This window comes from Geotrypetes seraphini, chromosome 9 (assembly GCF_902459505.1).
Source record: "Geotrypetes seraphini chromosome 9, aGeoSer1.1, whole genome shotgun sequence".
NCBI lineage: Eukaryota > Metazoa > Chordata > Amphibia > Gymnophiona > Dermophiidae > Geotrypetes > Geotrypetes seraphini.
In genome coordinates this window covers 38,050,905-38,071,691 of record NC_047092.1, presented here as the reverse complement: position 1 = coordinate 38,071,691, position 20,787 = coordinate 38,050,905, and the positions used below count along the sequence as shown (strand labels likewise).

Genomic DNA, 20,787 nt, shown 5'->3' with positions numbered 1-20,787 from the left:
CAAAAGAAAGTAACTCCATTAATATAAGTAAAGAGAAAGAGGGAATAGAAGAGGAGGGAAAACAGTCAATACCTGCACTATGCTTTTTATATTACTTATGGATTGCTAATTTTACCCATTAGGAGTTCTATGTGATTTACAAGAATAAGAGTCATATCTAGGAATTACATTCAGCACATGCTTAAGGATTACAATTTTATGTGGCGAACGTGACATCACTATGTGTGGGAATGGGTAAAAGTAACAGAAGGGTCATTCCATGTCAAGTGATCAGATTCTTGGAAAGTGCCCTGCATGACCATCACGGATTTTGATGAAACTTCATATGCAGAGTCCACCATGTCTCAAACGAACTATGGTAAAGTTTTAGTTTCGCCTGTGGAATATTTGTGGAGATATAGCCATTTGTTTGACCCCATACCTTAATGAAATACAGTACGACAATGACATTCTGACAACTTTGAGACACAATATCTTCCGAGCTGTGTTTCCAAAAAAACTGAAACTTAGCTACCCTGCACATCTTTTGGAGCTCTATTCAGTGCTACCAATAATAATTTTTGTCGAGCACTGAGTGAATGGCTGAATTACAGTAAACTTGGCCGAAAAAATTAGTGCTCCAAAAAAAGTCAAAGTTTGACATTACTTAGCTCCCACAATAATTGAGTAATAAATGCAAAATTTGGCGCATAATGTCTCAGTACAACGTTGTTTTCAAAAGTACAATTTCAACCTCCAAGCTCTTTCCATTAGTTTACAAATTAAGTGTAAAGTTGCTAATTTGTGTAAAAAGGCCAAAAATAGGGTATTTTCAGCCTGCTTTTACAGAAAAATACCTTTTAGAAACTCTTTCAAATCAGTCTATTAGAAAGAGCATATTTCAAACCCCCTAGAAAAGTGGACTTCATTTTTCAACGCAGGTTCTGGCCTGCCTCCGTGTTTGAAAATTGATTCGGCACGGAGGCACACCTCACGGCCAGGAATCACGGAGTTTCAAGAGCGCATGAGCGCTCTAGGGTTTTATTATTATAGATTACTGCTTTTACCAAGGAAATTTTGAAATAAATTATTGTATATCCAAAGGTCCGAGAACATTGTGTTTCCAGTTTGCTTTGTTTGGATTTTTCCTACCATAGCCCCAGGTACATTACATTAGATAGAGAGTGTGCGTGGCCGCGTGAGAGATTAAACTTTTCGACAGGAACCGACAAGCCCCGTTCGTTCCAACGCTCCAACAGCCGCCAAACGCGCGCTTTTTTTTTTTTTCTTCACGGTCTCCTTATTCCACAGGCCGGGATGCTGACATCACAAGGTCAGGTGGGGTGACGGGGAGCATAGCAGCCGACCGTTTCTCGTTCCTCCTCCCCCCCGCGCACAGACCCGCTGCTTTCCGCCAGCCCCTCCTCTCCGGCCTGTACCTGCCCCTACGCTGACGTCGAGGGGCGGCCCTAGGCCGCTCGGCTCTGCCTCCCGCCCAGAACAATGGGGCGCGCGGACCGCTAGCCCGAGGAGCGGCCTGAGCGACAGGCTGTACGCGGAGAGAGCCCTTTCGGGCCTTCAAGAGGGAACGCGCCGGCCGATGCCCGCGATATGGAGCCTGCACGGCGGCCGCTTGTCTCGCAGCTCTGGGTAAAGAATCGCTGCTGCGAAGGCGTCTTAGATCGGGGACGGGGGGCGCTGAGCTGGGAAGAGCTGCAACCCCGGCCCCAGAGAGACAGAGGTGAGTCACGGGCGGACACGTCTCTTATTGGGAGGAGGGGAAGGGAAGCTTCGGTTCGGTTAGCCCGGAGGAGGGGAATGTGTTGCTGGTCCGAACGGCACTTCGGTGCTAGAAGGGACGTGGTGGACTTTGTTACGGGGGTAGAGGACGGCAGTGCCCTTCACTGCAGTAAAACCCAGCCGCTTGCGGTATTTTCCCACGGATCGGTTCTTTTGTGCTCCTGATAACCGGAGGGTGCCTTCCTACTTCCTCAATCGAACCGTAATGGCACTCCCTATGCTATAGATCCCGTTAATAATATTGGATTTAACAGTTTGGTAAAGCTTGAGAATTATGAGAAGCAGCAGCTGTGTTTTTCATTTATTTTGCATACAGAATTTTTTTTTTTTTTTTTTTTCATAATTAAAGCTCTCTTTTGAGTTGTTCAACCATAGTGCCTCAGTGCCACTGGAATTTTGATTGAGATTGAACTGACAGATAAAATACATTTTGACCAGTAGTAAATAAGGTAAATGCGTCCTTCCTGCTCCTGAATTTTGTTACCTTGGGCTGATTGCAAAACAGCAGGCGGTCTATGACCTTCGAATGCCACTCGGGGCTCCTTTAACGAAGGTGCGCTAGAGGTTTTAGCGCGCGATAGACGCTAATGCCTCCATAGAGCTGGCGTTAGTATTTTCCGTGTAGCGCGGGATTAGCGCCCGCGGCATTGTAGCTCGCGCTAAAAACGCTAGCGCACCTTCGTAAAAAGAGCCCTCAGTCTCCTCTTTGATTTATAGCTTTTTGTCAGCTAAATGTCGTTAAGGATAAAGGAAATGCAAACCTTGTACCCTTAAGTTTTACAAAGTGCATTCCCCTGTTTACTCGCACTGTATGTTTTTAATACCAATTTTACTTTTTAAAGTATTTTAAAGAGTTTAAGGTAGCCTGAAAGATAAAATAATAAAATTCGAGGTGAGGGGTTGTTTGAGATATCGTGGATCTGATTCTTAAAAATGTTTTGTCTCATTTTGTGCCTATGGCATGAAAACCTGATGTGCCCTTGAGCAGTTTGATATTTCAGCCTGAGCAGTTTGAGGATATTTTTATAAATGATTGTTTACAACTGCAAAGATGTGCATGTTTTTTTTAACTCGGTTTATAAAAAGTTAGCTCATGATGCAATAAGTAAATTAACATGATTAAAAAATGTATTTGGAAGCCATTAGTAAAATAGTGCACTTAGCTTAATGCACTTTTTTTTTTTTCTTTTTTTTTTACATCTGAAGGTAAACTAGGAACTGTAGCAAAGCTCTTAGCTTTACTTACACCTCTAACCAGGGGCATTGGCCTGTCCAAAGTTATAGTTGTTGAAGTGTTGGGAGCTTGTTGCTTTGTTCTGCCTTTGGCTCAGCTGGCTCTGCCACCTTCATTACAGGAAGTTTGAACCATAAAAGCAGATGTAGGAAAAACTTACATACTTCGAACTTCTCAATATGGTAGTGGCAGAGTGCTGGGAATAAAGAAACAAGCTTTAGCTGCTCTGCAGAGAAGAGATGCTAGGGGTAGTTGAGAAAGGGGTATGGTGGAGCTGAGGAAAGGGGGCTGATGCTGAGAGAGAAGGGAGCCAGTGTTGAAGATGGCTTGAGATGTCAAAGGCTAGGGATGGGAGAAGGGACTAGAGGCTGACATAGGGGCAGGTGGGAGAAGGGGCTCATGCGGGATTGAGGAGGAAGAAAAAAAGGATGATGGGAAGGGGGAATTCTGTGACTGGGTACCACCAATTAAATGCCAGAACTAAGCAGGTAATGCTCCTCTTTTACAATGGCAGTTATGAACATGAATTCCCTTTATATAATACTAGCATATGTCAGAGTGAATGTGCCTACATTTAAGTGCTGACATTTATGGCAGATTTAGGGCTGGTGTAAATATTAGGACCAAAATATGACATTTACATATGAAACTTACTGTATTCTATAAGTTATGTGCCTAAATATCAGCCTTGCCTCTGCCCCAGTCATGCTCTTCCACTATGATGCAGCCCTAAGGAAGTCCCTGATTGGCTCAGGCACCTCCCAAGGGAGGAGTCCAGGGCACCTGAGCCAATCAGGGCCTTAAGCCCCTCCCCGTGCATCACATGATACACCAGGGCATGGCCTCAGGTCAGCATTGCATCACAGCTTGGACGGAGGAGCAGGAGGACTTTGTGGCTTCTCCTGCTCCCGAAGACTGGAGGCCTATGGAGCAGGAGGGAATAGTGAATGTAGATTACCTGGCATACCTGTATAGTAGGCCTTGTGAGTCAGTGCCAAAATCTTAAACTTTACCCTACTTGTGTGTATGTCCAAAGAACTCGGAAAAATAAGACCTTTTGCTGCATTAGAATTAAGGCATGAATTATTCATGCCGTGTTTCAAAAAACAATATTTTCTAAGACAGAATACATGGGTAGCTCAAGATTATAATGAGATTCTGGCCTTGTATAACTGCATTTACTGCTCTTTTTTGTTTGTTTGCATTTCATTGTTTTGGAATAAATTGAGTGTAGCCAAACACATTTTTCTCCTCCTTAGGATGTCACCTGAGTGATGCACATTATGTGCACCTGACATTCTGCCCATAGTGGAATGCAAATTACTATTGTAGCATTTACACGCCAAAGCTAGAGAAATAGACATTTATCCCTTTTATTAAGGTTATCAGTAGGATAAATTTTTATTTTTGCAACTTCAGGAGTAAGCTGCTTCCAAATTCAGATCAGAGTAAAGATACAGCTCTAGCCTAGTAAGCTCATGCGAGATACCTCTTGTTGGAATGCCATTTATTTTCTCCTGTTTTATGGTCCAAGTTAATGACTTGAGTCCCTAATTATTGATAGATTATTGCATGTCATAGTAAATGCTAAAGTAAAGATATCTAAGATATAAGGGATAATTTCAAAAATATTTTCTTCATACATGCAGAAAATGACACAAAATTCCTTGGTGTTGTATAGAAAGATTATGCTTGCTGTTGCACAGTCTTCTCATAGTCATTTCTGGGCATATAGGTTTGATGAATGGGACAAGATTTCAGTTCATACACTTATATGTTAAAATAAGTGAATATGTATGTGCATATTGTGACGGGGCTGGGGTCTGTCTAGCATGCCAGCAATCCAGCTTCTAGCACAGGCGCAAGGCCCAGCACTCCCTGGAGGACCACCCAGTAATGGCAACAGAGGGAAAAGAAAAAATAGTGTCCATAAACAAGTCACAATTCAAACATTTATTACCCAGTCCAACTATCACTGGATTATACTTGCAGCCTCCTGGGCTAACCCTTAGACAAGCAGGCAGATATTCTTACATGTGGGTGATGTCATCCACGGAGCCCCGATATGGACAGTGAAAAGTGTAGAATCACTTTAAGTTTTAACAAGCTTTTAGACTGCCCACACCATGCATGTGCAAGTGCCTTCCCGCCCGATGCCAGCTCGCGAGGTCATCAGTTTTTCATTTTCTGTGGAGTGAAGAAGACGTACATTTCTCCATCGATGTATTTTCAATATCGTTGAAACATATGCAGTGACTGGGTGGTGAGGCGATATTCTTAGGGTCCGCCCCTTGTTTTTGCCTTCAAGTCTCTGAGCATATTGCATTTGATATAAAAACTTTCAAATATTAAGAGTAGTTATGAAAATACTTGAATTTCTCATAGAGGAGTGACTCTTTTACACAAAACCATTTTTGTTCACCCTTGTTCACAGTTGTATATCATTTGGTTTCTCCACTGATTGAGTGACTATTTCTTCTGGATTGGACAGTCTTATTCCTCTATGCATTTCCACCAATCTCTCATTCTCAAGACGTTGGTCAGACTCATGCATGAGTCAGCCACCATGATCCCGATAGCTCCTCGGTGGCGTAGGCAATTTTGGTTCTCCCTTCTTCTTCAGCTGAGTACCAGGGATCTAATTCCCTTGCAAATCTTTCCATCTCTTCTCAATCAGAGTCAAGGGTCTCTCTTACATCCCAATCTACAATCTCTACACTTAACAGCTTGGTACTTTTCAGCCTGACTTCAGCCGATTCTAATCTCTCTGACTCAGTACAAGCCATCTTGGCTGCTTCCAGAAAACCTTTTACTCAGCAGTGCTATTAACAGAAATGGACACACATCAATACGTGGTGTACTCTCCATCACCAAGATTCTCCCTCTTCTTCTCTACCTTCAGTATTGGATTATCTTCTCCATTTATCCAATTCTAGACTGAAAACCACCTCGGTCAGAGTTCACCTCAGGGCTATTAGTGCTTTCCATGTTCCTATCAACAATAAATCTCTGACCTCTTGCCCTCTTGTTTCCAGATTTATGAAGGGTCTTTTAAATTCTAAACCTCCACTCAAGCCACCTCCAGTTGTCTGGGATTTTAATGTAGTCCTAACCAGTTTGATGAAACCACCATTTGAACCACTGGCATCTACTCATCTTAAGTTTCTCACTTGAAAAGTGGGTCGTCTTGATCTGTCTCACTTCTGCCTGTCAAGTGAGTGAACTCCAAACATTTCTGACCCACCATTCACAGTATTTCATCATGTAAGGTGGTACCCTGCACCCATCCTAAATTCCTCCCAAAAGTAGTCACGGAATTTCACCTGACTCAATCCATTGTGCTTCCAGTTTTCTTCCCAAAGCCTCATTCTCATCGTGGAGAAACAGTTCTTCACACTTTGGATTGCAAGCGGGCCTTGGCTTACTACATATAAAGGACTAAGCTACACAGGACTTCACCGCAACTGTTCATCTCCTTTGATCCTAACAGATTGGGCAGTCCTGTATCCAAGAGAACTATTTCCACAAGGCTAGCAGCCTGTATTTCTTTCTGCTATGCTCAGGCTGGGCTGCAGCTCGAGGGTCGTGTAGCAGCACACAAAGTCCGAGCTATGGCAGCATCAATAGCTTTCTTACGTTCCACTCCCATTGATGAAATTTGTAAAGCAGCTACTTGGCCCTCAATTCACACATTCACATTTTACTACTGTCTAGATTCATATTCCAGGAGAGATAGTTGTTTTGGCCAAGCAGTATTACAAAATTTGGGTAGAAAGTGTGAGTAGGAGTGTTTGCAGGCATTTTCCAGAAGGAGGGTTCGTGCTGGTGTGGTGGACAATCTTCTCTCAGCTTGTGATCGCAGGGGTTGTTTGGGGACATAGATTACTAAATTCTTTGCCATGTAGAATGGGACCATTTTGTCAAAGAATTTGAAAGCTAGTGTAAGAGCTTTAAAGATGCAGCTAGTGTACAGCAGACAAAGTTGGAGCGACGGGGTCATAAATAGTTAGGTTCTTCAGTAGGTGAACTGCTGCATTTTGCATGTGTTGTAATCTTTGTAGATAGTCCTACTAGTAGCGTGTTGCAGTAGTCCATGCATGATAAGATGTAAGCATAGAGTAGTTGGGTGAATTCTCCTTCAGAGAAGTACAGATAAATTTTCCGTAGCTGATGCAGATAGTAGAAACCTCCTTGTAGGATGGAATCGCCTGTAAATGAGCATAACTAGAAGGTTGATATGCACTGAGAACATTAGCTGATATGCATTAAGAATATTAAGAACATTAGCCAAATAAGGAGGTTAACCCTTATAGTATGCCATATGTGTAACTAAAAATATCTTAAAATGGATTCTGCTGGCCGACAGCCAATGTTGTTGCATTAATAAAGGGGTCACATAGTCATATCGATGTGCTCCCTAAATTAGATGAGCAGCTATATTTTGCAGTAGTTGGAGATGAATACATCCAGTTCATCTCATTTGATAAGGTGGTTATTGTGGTGTTGCCTTTTTTTTAATAATGTGGTAGCCAATAAATATTCATTTTGGAAAATGGGAATATAAAATTATGGGGTTCTTTTCCTTAATGTGTTTTCATGTATAATTGAAAATATTTCAAAAACAAAATTATGGGGTTCGTTAAAACAGTTTTTTAGAAGCTAAGGATGTTGACAAAACCTCTTGACCTTAACCATAGGATAGCAAAAATATTTATCATTATTCTAACAAAACTCTCTAAAACTGCTGCCGTGATTTGTGTTCTTACCAATGATGATGTATTTGTTTTCTTAAAATATAGTGGCACACATACATAGGCAGTTATTTTGACAAATGTGCTTAAGTTGTGTGTTAGACAGTGTTAAACAGACTATCCTGTTTTCCCCCAGGACTCTGCTTGGCAAGAGTGCTCCACAGAGCAAGAGGCCTAATAGGCCGACTCACTGAGCAGTATCCTTCAGGTAGGCACGTCTTCCTCAGCTAATGGGGGAAGATGTTATTTGAGTGATTGGTTCTGCTGTGTTTGGAATGCTTTGTGTCTTTTTTAAGTCCTGATCAGCCTTCATCATTCATCTTATACACATTTCATAAAGTACAGTACTTGCCAATAGCTGAGTTGCCAAGTAACATTGATGTTTCTTTGTTTAGGGCAATTCATTTTAAAAAGATATATGACAAATCTTTTACCTATATGGTGGCATCAGTATGGAATTCTCTTCCAGATATAATTAGAAATATTGATTCTTATAGTCTTCTATTGAATTTTGAAGACTTTTTTTATTTTGAAAAGTCTGAGTAGAACATTTCTGAAATATCTCCGCAATTGACTTTTAAGGAGGGCTCTTGAAATAATTGGTGCCAGGGCAGTATATGCTGATGTTTTGTGTATACATTTGAGTGATGGAAAAATAAAGGATAGCTAATTCTACACAATTAGGAGGTAACTTTAATACATAGCATAATTTATGTTTAGATAAAAGCTCTTATAAAAGTATGCAGCCAAATAGGAATGAATGCTGTCAAGATGGCCTAAAGGCATTCCTGAGAGTGTTGTTTGTGTGTGGCAGGGGTGGAACTGTGATGTACAAATGAAAATTTATATGTTACTTAGAGGTAGGTCTGGTTTCCTGTTTTATAAAATCACATAGGTGTCTATATAAGCATAAAGTAAGTGTATTTTTGGAACTTTGACATAAGTATCCTGTTATAAAGGTACTTCCTTAATATGGGCTAACAACAACTATTTGTTTTTGTCTGAATCTTGGCAGTTTTAACTTGAAGATTTAAAGTGTAGTACCAGAAGGAGCTATGTATTTAGTGCTGATTTGTAGGCTAGCACACTGTTATTCAACCACTAGTCCGCGGACCAGTGTCGGTCCGCAGAAAATTCCTGCCGGTCCGTGCAGGGCCGGCAAAATCGACGAGCTGAAGTCTGCGCAAGGCCGGAGAGATCATGGGGAGCTTCCGACAGTGGCTTTCTCCCCTCCCAGCAGCTCTCCTTACTTACTAGCATAGCGATTCAGGAAGGCAGCCTTGGGGCTTTTGCTGAGTCGCGGCAGCCTCTGATGATGCAACTTCCTCTTTCCTCAGAGGCGGTGCGACCCATCAAAGGACCCGAGGCTGCCTTCCTGAATCGCTGCGTTGGCAAGTAAGAAGAGCTGCTGGGAGGGGAGAAAGCCACTGTTAGAATCTGGGAAGCTGCCGGGCATGGTTAAAAAAAAAAAAAGGGACAGCTGCTACTGGACCTGGAGGGAAGGATAAGGAGAGATGCTGCTGGGAGGGGAGGAGGGAAAGGAATCTGGGAAGCTGCTGGACAAGGGAAAAAAAGGACAGCTGCTACTGGACCTGGAGAGAGGGAGAAGGAGAGATGCTGCTGGGAGGGGAGGAGGGAAAGGGAAGAGAGTTACTGCTGGACAGGGGGAGGAGGGAAGGGAGAAGGAAAAAGGAAGGAAACAGCTGGCAAGGAGATTAGAGGAGGGGAAGGGGAGAGACATGAATGAGATGGGAAGGGGGGAATCAGCAGAGAAATAGAGAGGGACAAAGATGCTAGATCTGGAGTAGGAGAGATAAAAATGAAGACAGCAGTGAAGCTGGAATGAATCATGTAAAAAGGAGAGAGGGGGCACAGGCTGATAGAAATAGGAGAGGGGCATAGAAAGAAGATAGATACCATATGGAAAGGGAAGAGGGCAGACAGTAGATGGAAGGGGCAGATGCTGGATTGAAGAGACAGAGAGGGCAGACACTGGAAGGAAGAGAGTGAAAAGAAGATGAAAGTAGAAACCAGAGACAACAAAAGGTAGAAACAATTTTATTTCTATTTTTTGATTAGAATATATCAGATTTGTAATATATATCCTGCTAGAGCTGGTATTAGACATAACTGGGGACTGCAAAGTTCAGGCAGTGGCTTAGGGCTCTCTCTGACCAGGGGGACAGGTGCCCTAGTTGCACTCCCCTAACCCTATTCCTGCTATGTGTGACTGTGATATTCTGTTAGCATAATATTTCTGTGTAGCATTCTGTAATAATTTGGCTTATTCAGTTTTCATGATAGTAGAGGGGATATGTGTGAAGGGGAGGGGAGACAGGGTTTTGTTGATCCTTGCTCTGTATGATTTGTATTTATAAAATGACAATTGTACAGAATATTGTTTCTTTTTATACTTTAATAAAATACATTCAACATAAAATCATAACTGAGGCTTGTGCAGATGGGATCAGATGGTTTGCGAGGACCAAGCTCGCGGAAACGGGGTTTTAAAATTTCAATCCTAGTAGTTTGCCGGTCCACAAAATATTTTTTTTGCTCCGCCAGTCTATAGGTGTAAAAAGGTTGAAGAACACTGGGCTAGCACATAACACAAATATTAACAATTTAAATACAGTTGTACCTCGGTTTACGAGTGCACCGGTTTGCGAGTGTTTTGCAAGACAAGCAAAACATTCGCAAAATTGGTGCCTCGGAAGCCAAGCGTGGCTCGATTTACGAGCGCCCCCGCGATCCGGCACCCTCACCCCCCGCGGCCCGCCCCCCCCCCCCCCCCCCCCCGCCACGATCAGGCACCCCCGCCGCTTCTTACCGTCTTCTGGGCCTGGGTACCGGCATCGGCATGTCCTGTGGGTTGGTGCCGGTGCCTGAAGATCTGCCTCCTCTTCTTGCTGGGCTTTGAGCATTTGCGCTTGCTCAAGGCCTGCGAGTTCATGTTCTCTCCGACGTGAACTCGCAGGCCTTGAGCATGCGCAGATGCTCAAGGCCCAGCAAGAATACAAGACAGATCTTCAGGCACCGGTACCAACGCACAGAACATGCTGATGCCGGTGCCCAGGCCCAGAAGACGGTAAGAAGCGGGGGGGAGGGGGTGCCGGATCGCAGGGAGGGTGCCGGATTGCAGGGGGGAGAGTGGCGGATCGCAGGGGTGGCCTTCGGGGGTACCACTGTACTTGCATTTTATGAACTTTGCTTGTGCAGAATCTGTTCAAAGAAAAAAAATATTCAGAAGGAAAATCAAAGTAGCATGTAGTACCTTGTGACCTTAGAGCACATTGCTTTCAAATAAGGTTTACTTCATGCGGTTCTATGTTTAATGTTGAACCTGAGTTTTTCTGTGTAGGTGAAAGATAAAGAGTCCAAGAGCTGGTCTCGATGGGTGACCGTAACAATGGACTAGATAGCCCAAGTTGGTCACCCATGAAGAGTCAGCTCAGTAAGGCTGTTGGTTAGGGTAGTTTGGGTAAGGAGGGGGCAGCGTGAGGCTTCCCGCTGATGAGCTAAAAAAATGATTGGAGGGGAGGGAGGAGCAAGGCATCATGGGAGGGGAGATATAATGACCATGCCTTCAAGGCCCAGGGTTCTTACCTGTTCTTCTGAGCTCTTTGGGAAGGACGGGATATAAAACCAAAGAAATATATAAGATAAATTTGAACTTGGAATTTAGCCCCATGCATCAGAAGAATATAATGTGGGCCAACATGTTGCTCTTCTCTTTTTACTGTTCAGGTCAGTAGAGAAGATAGGAATGCCTGTATGATATATCTTCACAATGCATTAAAGTAGTTGACAATATATAACCAAAAGAAAAAAATAGTTGCATTTACCAAGGAAAGCATGCAAGGCATTAAAAAAATTATATATACTGTATTATTTAAAAAATATATATATAAAGAGAGAGGCTCATAGCATCTACACCCTACAATACTTATGGGTCCTTTTACTAAGGCGCGCTAGTGCATCTTAGTGTGCGCTAAGTGCTAACACGTGCTAACGCGTCCATTATATCCTTTGGACACTTTAGCATTTAGCGCGCACTAATTTTTAGCACATGCTAAGACGCACTAGCAAGCCTTAGTAAAGGATGCCTTAATCATATCCTGTAGGCCTCTTAGTAGTCCTCAAATGCTGGCAAAAATGAGTCTTAAGAACTATTTTAAATGTTAATAGTCAACCAAATGTGTTTTTGTATTGCATTCGAAAGAACGGGGACTGGACAATAAAATGTGCAGACTGTCAACTACATTCCAATCACACTCTGGCAGGAGGGGTTATCAATATTAGATTGCTGGATTGTGAATGGACTGCCAGTTTCCTGCATTGATTCCATAGGATATAGATGGTTGCTTGGGAAGGATCAAGCCTTGCCTTTTATCCTTAACTAGCTAATTACTCGGCATTGCCCGGATGTTTATTTATCCCAATCTTCCGGTATCGATAGACTTGTATTCAGTGATTACGCCTGGAAAACGGGAAGTATTTGACATTTACGTTTACTTTCAAATTCCCTTGGGTTTTGGTATACAACTTGAGGATTAACATCACACAAATTTTCAGTTTTCACTTTCTGTTTAGGCTTCACCACAGCACAGCTGCACTTCCTTATATACTGTTGAATGACTGTGTGACATCATTCCCAAGGCTTCACACAGTTGGTCAAAGCAGCGCCATCTCTATAAAACACGTCACACATGTCACCCCTTCCCACCCCCACAGTATTTTTCCCAGATAGTAAGCCATATGTATAGCAAGTTTGGCTGAAATCTCTCAATGTGTTTCAGATTTATGCTGGTACATACATACACGTTATAATCTCAGTCAATACTCTGGCATTGGTAAACCATTCATAATACCACAACTATATCTCTCAATGCCGCTCTCTCTTCTTAGTAAATTGCTTTAGTCAAACTATCAGGGCTTCAGACATGCCATTTGGTCACCACACAATTTTTTGTGTTTGTTTGGTTGCCAAAATTCTTCTCACTGGCTATGGCTTCTTCACTAGCCCCTACTCAATATGTTTCACAATTTTTTGGTTTTTTTAGGGGTTTTTTGGTTTTTTTTTTAAGTGCTTCATTATATCTCAAACTTATTAAAGTGCTTAATGTCAATAACTTAACCATTATAAAAACTGATTAAAACTTATCTTATTATATTCTTTTTCTTGATGATCTTATCTCATCGGGAAAGGGACCTGTCATATCCGACATGTTTCGCCAAAAAAATTTCTATGTGGATCGGGATGGTGCAGAATAAGTTGTGAAACTTTTCTTGAAGCAGCCTGTCGGCTAAACATGTCGGATATGACAAATCCTTTTCCCGAGGAGATAAGATCATCAAGAAAAAGAATATAATAAGATAAGTTTTAACCAGTTTTTATAACGGTTAAGTTATTGATATTAAGCACTTTAAGCACTTTAATAAGTTTGAGATATAATGAAGCACTTAAAAAAACCCAAAAAATTGTGAAACATATTGAGTAGGGGCTAGTGAAGAAGCCATAGCCAGTGAGAAGAATTTTGGCAACCAAGCAAACACAAAAAATTGTGTGGTGACCAAATGGCATGTCTGAAGCCCTGATAGTTTGACTAAAGCAATTTATTAAGAAGAGAGAGCGGCATTGAGAGATATAGTTGTGGTACATACATACACACATACAGATACATCCGATTTTATATATACTGTATATATAGATAGATAGTTACTGATGTTTCTAATGTTAACATCTGATGGCACATGGCTCAATAAATTTCAGATGCCAAGTCACCAAGGTTTCTAGAAATTAATCCCTGGTGCCAGGGATTTCATGCTGCCATTGGCACCACTGAAGAAAAGAAAGGCTACATCTAACTTTGATCCATTGTTGCTGTGAGACTTAAGTCTATAAGACTTGCACTGGAGTTTTTGCACCATGTAGCTTACATCTGAGAGCTGTGATGGACACAAATTAGATGCAACCTTTCTCTTTTCAACAGCTGCATCATGACAGATTCCTGAGCCTTGTCAGTGTAGGGGTTCAGAAAGCATTCAGGCTTTTTGCAGCTGGTAAAAGCAAGTTACCCTGAGTGTAAGGCATTCCACAGTGCTCTGCTTACTTTCCCTGATGCTAGAGATGCTTTGGTTTTTTGGGTTGGATTTTTTTTTTTTGTCTTAGCATAGCTGTTAAGCTAAGAGTTATGTTATATTGCTTACGAGGCAATATAATGGGTCCATTTCTGGTTGTAATTCAAGTATATGAACAGAAAAAAAGCAGATACTCCATTAAATAGCTTCAGTTTATTTTCAGAGGTTCCATGCATTAACAGCGCTGGCAGAAGAACTCACAACATTGGGTGTGAAATGAAGCAGGGCTAACATTGGCAAGAAGACCTCAAATCATCTCAATGTGGGGCAAAGAACACCAAGAGAGAGGGGTGAAAGTGAGTCTGTTGAGGAGTGCATGAAGGAATATCCTGCCATTTTCACAGATTACCTGACAATAAGAGCCTACTTTATTTTGCAGTGCCAGAATGGACACATGAAATGACTTAGCCTTAGGGTTTCTTCTGTAAAAGTAGTAGTAGAAATCTATTGTTCTCCAGGAGCTACTACTGACACAGAATGGGAAAACTGTCAATAAATTGGATCCTAGAAGGGATACCTTGGTAGGGGGGAAGGGGGTTTCAGTGGCTGCCTTATATAGGTGTGTCCAGTAAGAGTGCAAGATTTTAATTGGGCACCATTTTCGTTCATAGTCCAATAAAAAAATGTGGGTTTTTTCCTTTGTTTTTGTTTTATTTCTTTTTTTTTAAATTTCTTTATTCTTTTTCAAACTTACATCAAGTGCACAAAAAGAACAACATGAAATTCTATCATATAACACTTGAACATCATACATTGTTTTATTTCTACATATTACCTTGAAGAGTGGACTAACAGCCACCACACTATTTCCCTTATTTAATATTATATTCTCTTCTGAATTCATTCAGTCTAGTCATTATAGTAAGAATCCTCTGCCTGGGGGGTCACACGTTCAGGGCTATTTCAAGAAACCTTGTTGATGGTTCATGATGACTGGGACTTCCTCTCTTCATGCGTTCTGAACCTACTGCACTACCAAGTGGTTATATACTGCCATGCAGTGGATCTTGGTTTGATTCCCAGCTCAAGTTTTCTACTCTCCAAATCCAGCCACAGCCGAAGCACACTGAGAAGTAATGTTCAGAATGCTTGAAGAGAGGAAGTCCCAGAAGTAGGTTTCTCATTTAAGTAGACCAAATGCCAGTTTGTTACTAAACAAAGCAATCTCTGTAGCTTTTTAGAAGAATATATTTCTGCTTACTGAATAGTGGAATTCATGTTTTAAGGGTTCGTGCCTGTCTTACAAATTAAGGATGCATGAAGCAGTTTGATTGAAGCTCTTATTCCAGCACAGATTTTTTCCTATCCATAGCTCATCTTCAGCAATGTCCATTAATTGAAAGGGGCTGCCAACCATCTTCATAAGAACATAAGGGTTGGAGTGAAGGGCCACTACTCGGACTGGAGAAGGATCACGAGCGGTGTTCCGCAGGGGTCGGTGCTCAGACCGCTACTGTTCAATGTATTCATAAATGACCTGGAAACGGGGACGAAGTGTGAAGTTATAAAGTTTGCGGATGACACCAAACTCTGTAGCAGGGTTAGAACGGTGGAAGAATGTGAAGATCTACAAAGGGACCTAAACAAACTGGAAGAGTGGGCAAATAAATGGCAAATGAACTTCAATATAGAGAAATGCAAAGTCATGCATATAGGGAAGAAGAACCCGATGTTCAGTTACAAAATGGGGGGGATCAGTGCTAGCGGAAAGTAACCTTGAAAAAGACTTGGGTGTGCTGGTAGATACAACAATGAAATCAACGGCACAATGTGCAGCAGCCTCAAAGAAAGCGAACAGAATGTTGGGTATTATTAAGAGGGGAATTACGACCAGGACGAAGGAAGTCATCATGCCGCTGTATCTCGCAATGGTGCGTCCGCATCTGTAGTAATGTGCCCAATTTTGGTCACCATACCTCAAGAAGGACATGGCAATGCTTGAGAGGGTTCAGAGGAGAGTGATGAAAATGGTAAAAGGGATGGAGAACCTTTCTTACGCAGACAAGTTGGAAAGGCTGGGACTCTTCTCCCTGGAATAGTGGAGACTCAGAGGAGACATGATAGAGACTTTCAAGATCATGAAAGGTATAGAGAAGGTAGAAAGGGACAGATTCTTCAGTCTATTGGAAACCACAAGAACAAGGGGGCACTCGGAGAAATTGAAAGGGGAAAGGTTTAGAACCAATGCCAGGAAATTCTTTTTTACTCAAAGGGTGGTGGACACCTGGAATGCGCTTCCAGAGGTTGTAATAGGACAAAGTACCCTACTGGGCTTCAAGGAAGGATTGGATAATTTCCTGAAGGACACGGGGGTTGAGGGATAGAGATAGAGGTAGAGATAAGTTATGTAAGGGCTTATAGAGAAGGCTAAGGGGATTAAAAGGGCTTAGACGCCGGTCACCATACAGGTCATGGACCTGATGGGCCGCCGTGGAAGCGGACTGTTGGGCGTGATGGACCTCTGGTCTGACCCAGCGGAGGCAACTTTTTATGTTCTTATAAGAATTGCTATACTGAAACAGACCGAAGGTTCATCAAGCCCAACATCCTGTTTCCAAAAGTGACCAACCCAGGTCCCAAGTACCTACCATGATCCCAAGTAGTAAAACAGATTTTATGCTGCTTATCCTAGGAATAAGCTGTGGATTTCTCCATGCCATCTCAATTATGGCCTATGGACTTCTTGTTTAGGAAATTATCCATATCTTTTTTAAACCCTGCTAAGCTAACTGATTTCACCACATTTTCTGGGAATGAATTACATAAGAACATAAGCAATGCCTCCGCTGGGTCAGACCCGAGGTCCATCGTGCACAGCAGTCCGCTCCCGCGGCGACCCAACAGGTCCAGGACCTGTGCGGTAATCCTCTATCTAAACCCCTCTATCCCCTTTTCCAGCAGGAAATTATCCAATCCTTTCTTAAACCCCAGTACCGTACTCTGCCCTATTACGTCCTCTGGAAGCGCATTCCAGGTGTCCACCACACATTGGGTAAAGAACTTTCTAGCATTCATTTTGAATCTGTCCCCTTTCAACTTTTCCGATTGCCCTCTTGTTCTTTTATTCTTTGAAAGTTTGAAGAATCTGTCCCTCTCTACTCTCTCTCTCTATGCCCTTCATGATCTTGTAAGTCTCTATCATATCCTCTCTAAGTCTCCTCTTCTCCAGGGAGAAGAGACCCAGTTTCTCCAATCTCTCAGCGTATGAAAGGTTTTCTATCCCTTTTATCAGACGTGTCGCTCTCCTCTGAACCCTCTCGAGTAACGCCATATCCTTCTTAAGGTACGGCGACCAATATTGGACGCAGTACTCCAGATGTGGACGCACCATCGCCCGATACAACGTCAGGATAACTTATTTCGTTCTGGTTGTAATACCCTTCTTGATTATGCCTAGCATTCTATTCACTCTCTTAGCAGCTGCTGCTGTCAGCTTCATTGTCATATCCACCATTACCCGCAAGTCCCTTTCTTGGGTACTCTCATTCAATAACATCCCTCCCATCGTATAGTTGTACCTCAGGTTTCTGCTTCCCACATGTAATACTTTACATTTATCAACGTTGAACTTCATCTGCCATCTCATCGCCCATTCCCGAGGTAAAACAGGCCAAAACTTTTAATTAACTTTTTGTCAAAATTGAAAACATGCTGAAAAAGGATTTTTAGTCAGTTTCAGTGCCAAAACTGAAGCTAAAATTTGGCTGCTCTTTAATACATATGTAGCACATTTAGTCCCCGGGAAGGATGCTACCTTTTACAAAATAAATGGCAAATATGAGACAGTGTAAAAAACAAAAGTTCAGAGTTCATTCCAGTTTACCAGATAAATATGAGAAGTCATAAATGTTTCTTAATTACCTTTTTCTTCTATTGCAGCTCTACCACACAATGTACTCGTATGAGGTAGATCTTTCTTTTTTTCAAATGTAAGGCAAAAATAAATACCATTATGTGTTGGTAGTGCCATTCTATTTAGAGGAATGTTCATATTTCTTTGTTTTATCGAGGCTGGTTCTGATTGAACTAGAAGGCTGAGTGAGGAAACTACCTGAGTGTTTATCAGGCATCTTTTTAAAAAATTTTGACTCTCTTCTCGTCTAACAACAGTACTGCAGAGCATCAGCACAAAGCTCAACAGATAGACAGGGTCCTAGGAGCCAGCACTGTGGGTGCTTGAGCGCCCCCCAAAATTGAGCAAGCTCTTTGTGCTCAGGGAGGGTAATATCCATTTTGTTTAGCACCCCTAATAATTTTAAAAAGTTTGCTCCAAGGAGGAGGGATGGCATACCTAGCATGTGCTAAACTAAAAGTTGTTTTTAAAGTTTTTTGTATTAAATGGTTATGTGTGGATGTACTATCTATCTAACTAGACTTTGGATACATGTCTGATTGAATATTACATTTTTACTCTATTCTATAACTTTTTCCCAACTCATCTATTATACCAATAGACTTTGTTTAGAAGCCACAGAGCACAGACCATGACTCCATTATTGGAACCCAGTTCAGCCATTAAATGCTACTGTCAAACCTCTTCCTCCTCCCCCCTCCCTTTCTTATGGGAGGGGTAGGTTCTTTGAAGAATAAACTCATGTGTATGTAAATAAGGGACGTGCAGGATCTGTATTTTTAATATAGAACTGACAGTTTGCACACTGCTGCAGAAGTAGGCATGAATTAGTTCTGAAGAGTACAGTAGGGTAGAGAATCTATTTTCTCAACTCAAAATACTTACAGTCTAAGTGGGTAAAAAAGAGAGAATATGGTTGTAAGCAGGTGTGTGTCTTTCTACTATGAATGCTAAGGATTTGGGGTAAAAAAACAAACCTATTAATGGGTGAATACAAGTATAAATCCATGTTGTTTGTATGTAATTTTTTCCACCTGTCATAATCTGTGTGCTGTAGGTACTAATCAATCTGGCAATTTTGTCTCCTGAGAGTGTTGCACTTCCCACTTAGCTAAGAACATTATTGTTAAAATCATCATGAAATGAGATAGTAACCTGTGGAATTTCTATTGATGTCTCTTAACAGTAGTACATACTTGTTTTGGAAGGATTTTACTGAAGGTTATAAAGACAGGCAATTGAGATACTTCTCTTCCTCCAAGGGATTGTAATGAAAAGCAGAGTGGCATCCTGCCATAACCAGCACAGACTTTAGCAAATAAAGGAGCTTGAAGTGCAACTGTAGTTTGCCAAGCTTACAGAGTCCTTGTAAGAGCTGCTCAGCTTGACTATGGGTTTGAAAACAAGAATGCCATTTCATGCTGGGCAATGAAAACTTTTCACATACTACTAGCCCTTTATAATCTCTCACTGGCAGGTTCTGAAATCATCCATCTAGGATACCATTGTATCTATTGGCAACTCCACTGAAGTGCCAACTGAGAGCATCAGGAAATACATATAAAGGAGTCTTTTCTCTCTTAGACACAAATGCAATTCAACCCAATTCACAAGAGGAAAGAGGGCATGGATTTGACTCCAAATACCCTTGTCCAACCAAATTTTTGAGACAGACACAGGTGGCAATATATTATATCAATAAGCAGGGAGGACCAGGATTGTACCTACTAATTGTCAGCATTTGGAACTGGGTCATTTTTCACAGAGTTACCATCAGAACTCCCTACCTAGCAGGGAAAGACAATTCACTGGCAGCATGAGTGGTCTTTGGATGTGTATGTTTACTTGACTATAAAATTAAATTAATTATTCCTCTTTACAATATTTAGCCAATGGCTCCCAAACATCCATAAAATTCTTAAAGCGTCCCTGTTGTATGGCCATGCAACGTTCCATTTTATAAGTATAACACAGGGATTCCCACCAGAATGTGCAGTTAAACCTATCCCAGTTTTTCCAATTTCTTAAAATAAGCTGCATGGCAACCCCTGTCATTACAAAAAGTAGCTTGTTATTTCTCACAAAAATTTTTGATGTCTGACCCATTTAAAACATGAAGGGACTTATTTACTAAAGAATATTGGTGTTTATCATGGCTTTTAACATATGTTAACAGATCAGGGCTGCAGTAACAGCTAATGCAATGTGTTAGCATATGCTAATCGTTGTATTAAATACCTAACATACTTGTAGCAATTCCTATTAGGATGCATCTTGCAGTTAATGTGGGGGTCATGCATTAACTTTTGACAAACCAGTTAATGAAGATCAGTTAACTACTTCTCTAGAGGTACAGCTAACTGCATGCCACATGCATTAGTGACCATAACTGTACTGATGCCTTTCACAGAGTGCTGGAAACACTTCTACCAGCTAATGCAGAAGTTGTGCCATTAACACATATTAGGCACAAAACCTTAGAGCAAGTTAAAATAGATCCCTAAGGAGAATAGGGGGAGTACTTGCATTACATGGCAGTGGAATACTTTGAAGCATTACCAGCATTATGTAACTCATGTAAACCATTTCATCATTTTTGTTTTTTTACCACAACAGAATGTTGTATTAATCTCTGCTTTTCATTTATCATCTCTTTGCAGTTTGCCACTCAGTACCCATATCGGAGATTATTGCTATTGAAGCAGAGACAGAACAAAAAAGGTGTAACAGTGTCACATGGCAGAAATTTAAATCTCATTCTTTCAAAGGTAAAAATATACAAAGCTTGCTAAACTTTTTTTTTTTTTTTAAGTAATTTATGTTTGCAAATGTTACAGAACATGACATTAGTAGAGGCTGTATGGTATAATTGAAAGCAAGAAGGTTTCATTGTAGTGTGTGGTCATTTTCCTTCAGCTCCTTTTGAAGGCCAGCTAGAAATTTAATTGAAGTGTATACATTATCCTCCCTGTACAGTAAGGCTTGACAAATGAGGTGCTAGGTCTCCATGGCAACTAAAAATTTCCATC

The 20,787-nt window shown here is 41.5% G+C and overlaps 1 protein-coding gene across 2 annotated transcripts in view; it reads left to right on the top strand.

The window, feature by feature from the left end:
• The first annotated feature begins 1,311 nt into the window (after nt 1–1,311).
• CERK (ceramide kinase) overlaps nt 1,312–20,787 on the top strand; it is a 104,977-nt gene continuing 85,501 nt past the window's right edge. Inside the window, exons 1-3 of one of the 2 annotated variants that reach the window (XM_033959121.1) lie at nt 1,312–1,720; nt 7,901–7,972; nt 20,419–20,526. In XM_033959121.1, coding sequence (XP_033815012.1) covers nt 1,591–1,720; nt 7,901–7,972; nt 20,419–20,526 — 310 coding nt within the window. In that variant the 5' untranslated portion in view covers nt 1,312–1,590. The remainder of the gene's footprint in view (nt 1,721–7,900; nt 7,973–20,418; nt 20,527–20,787) is intronic. The other variant, XM_033959122.1, reaches the window with a different exon arrangement.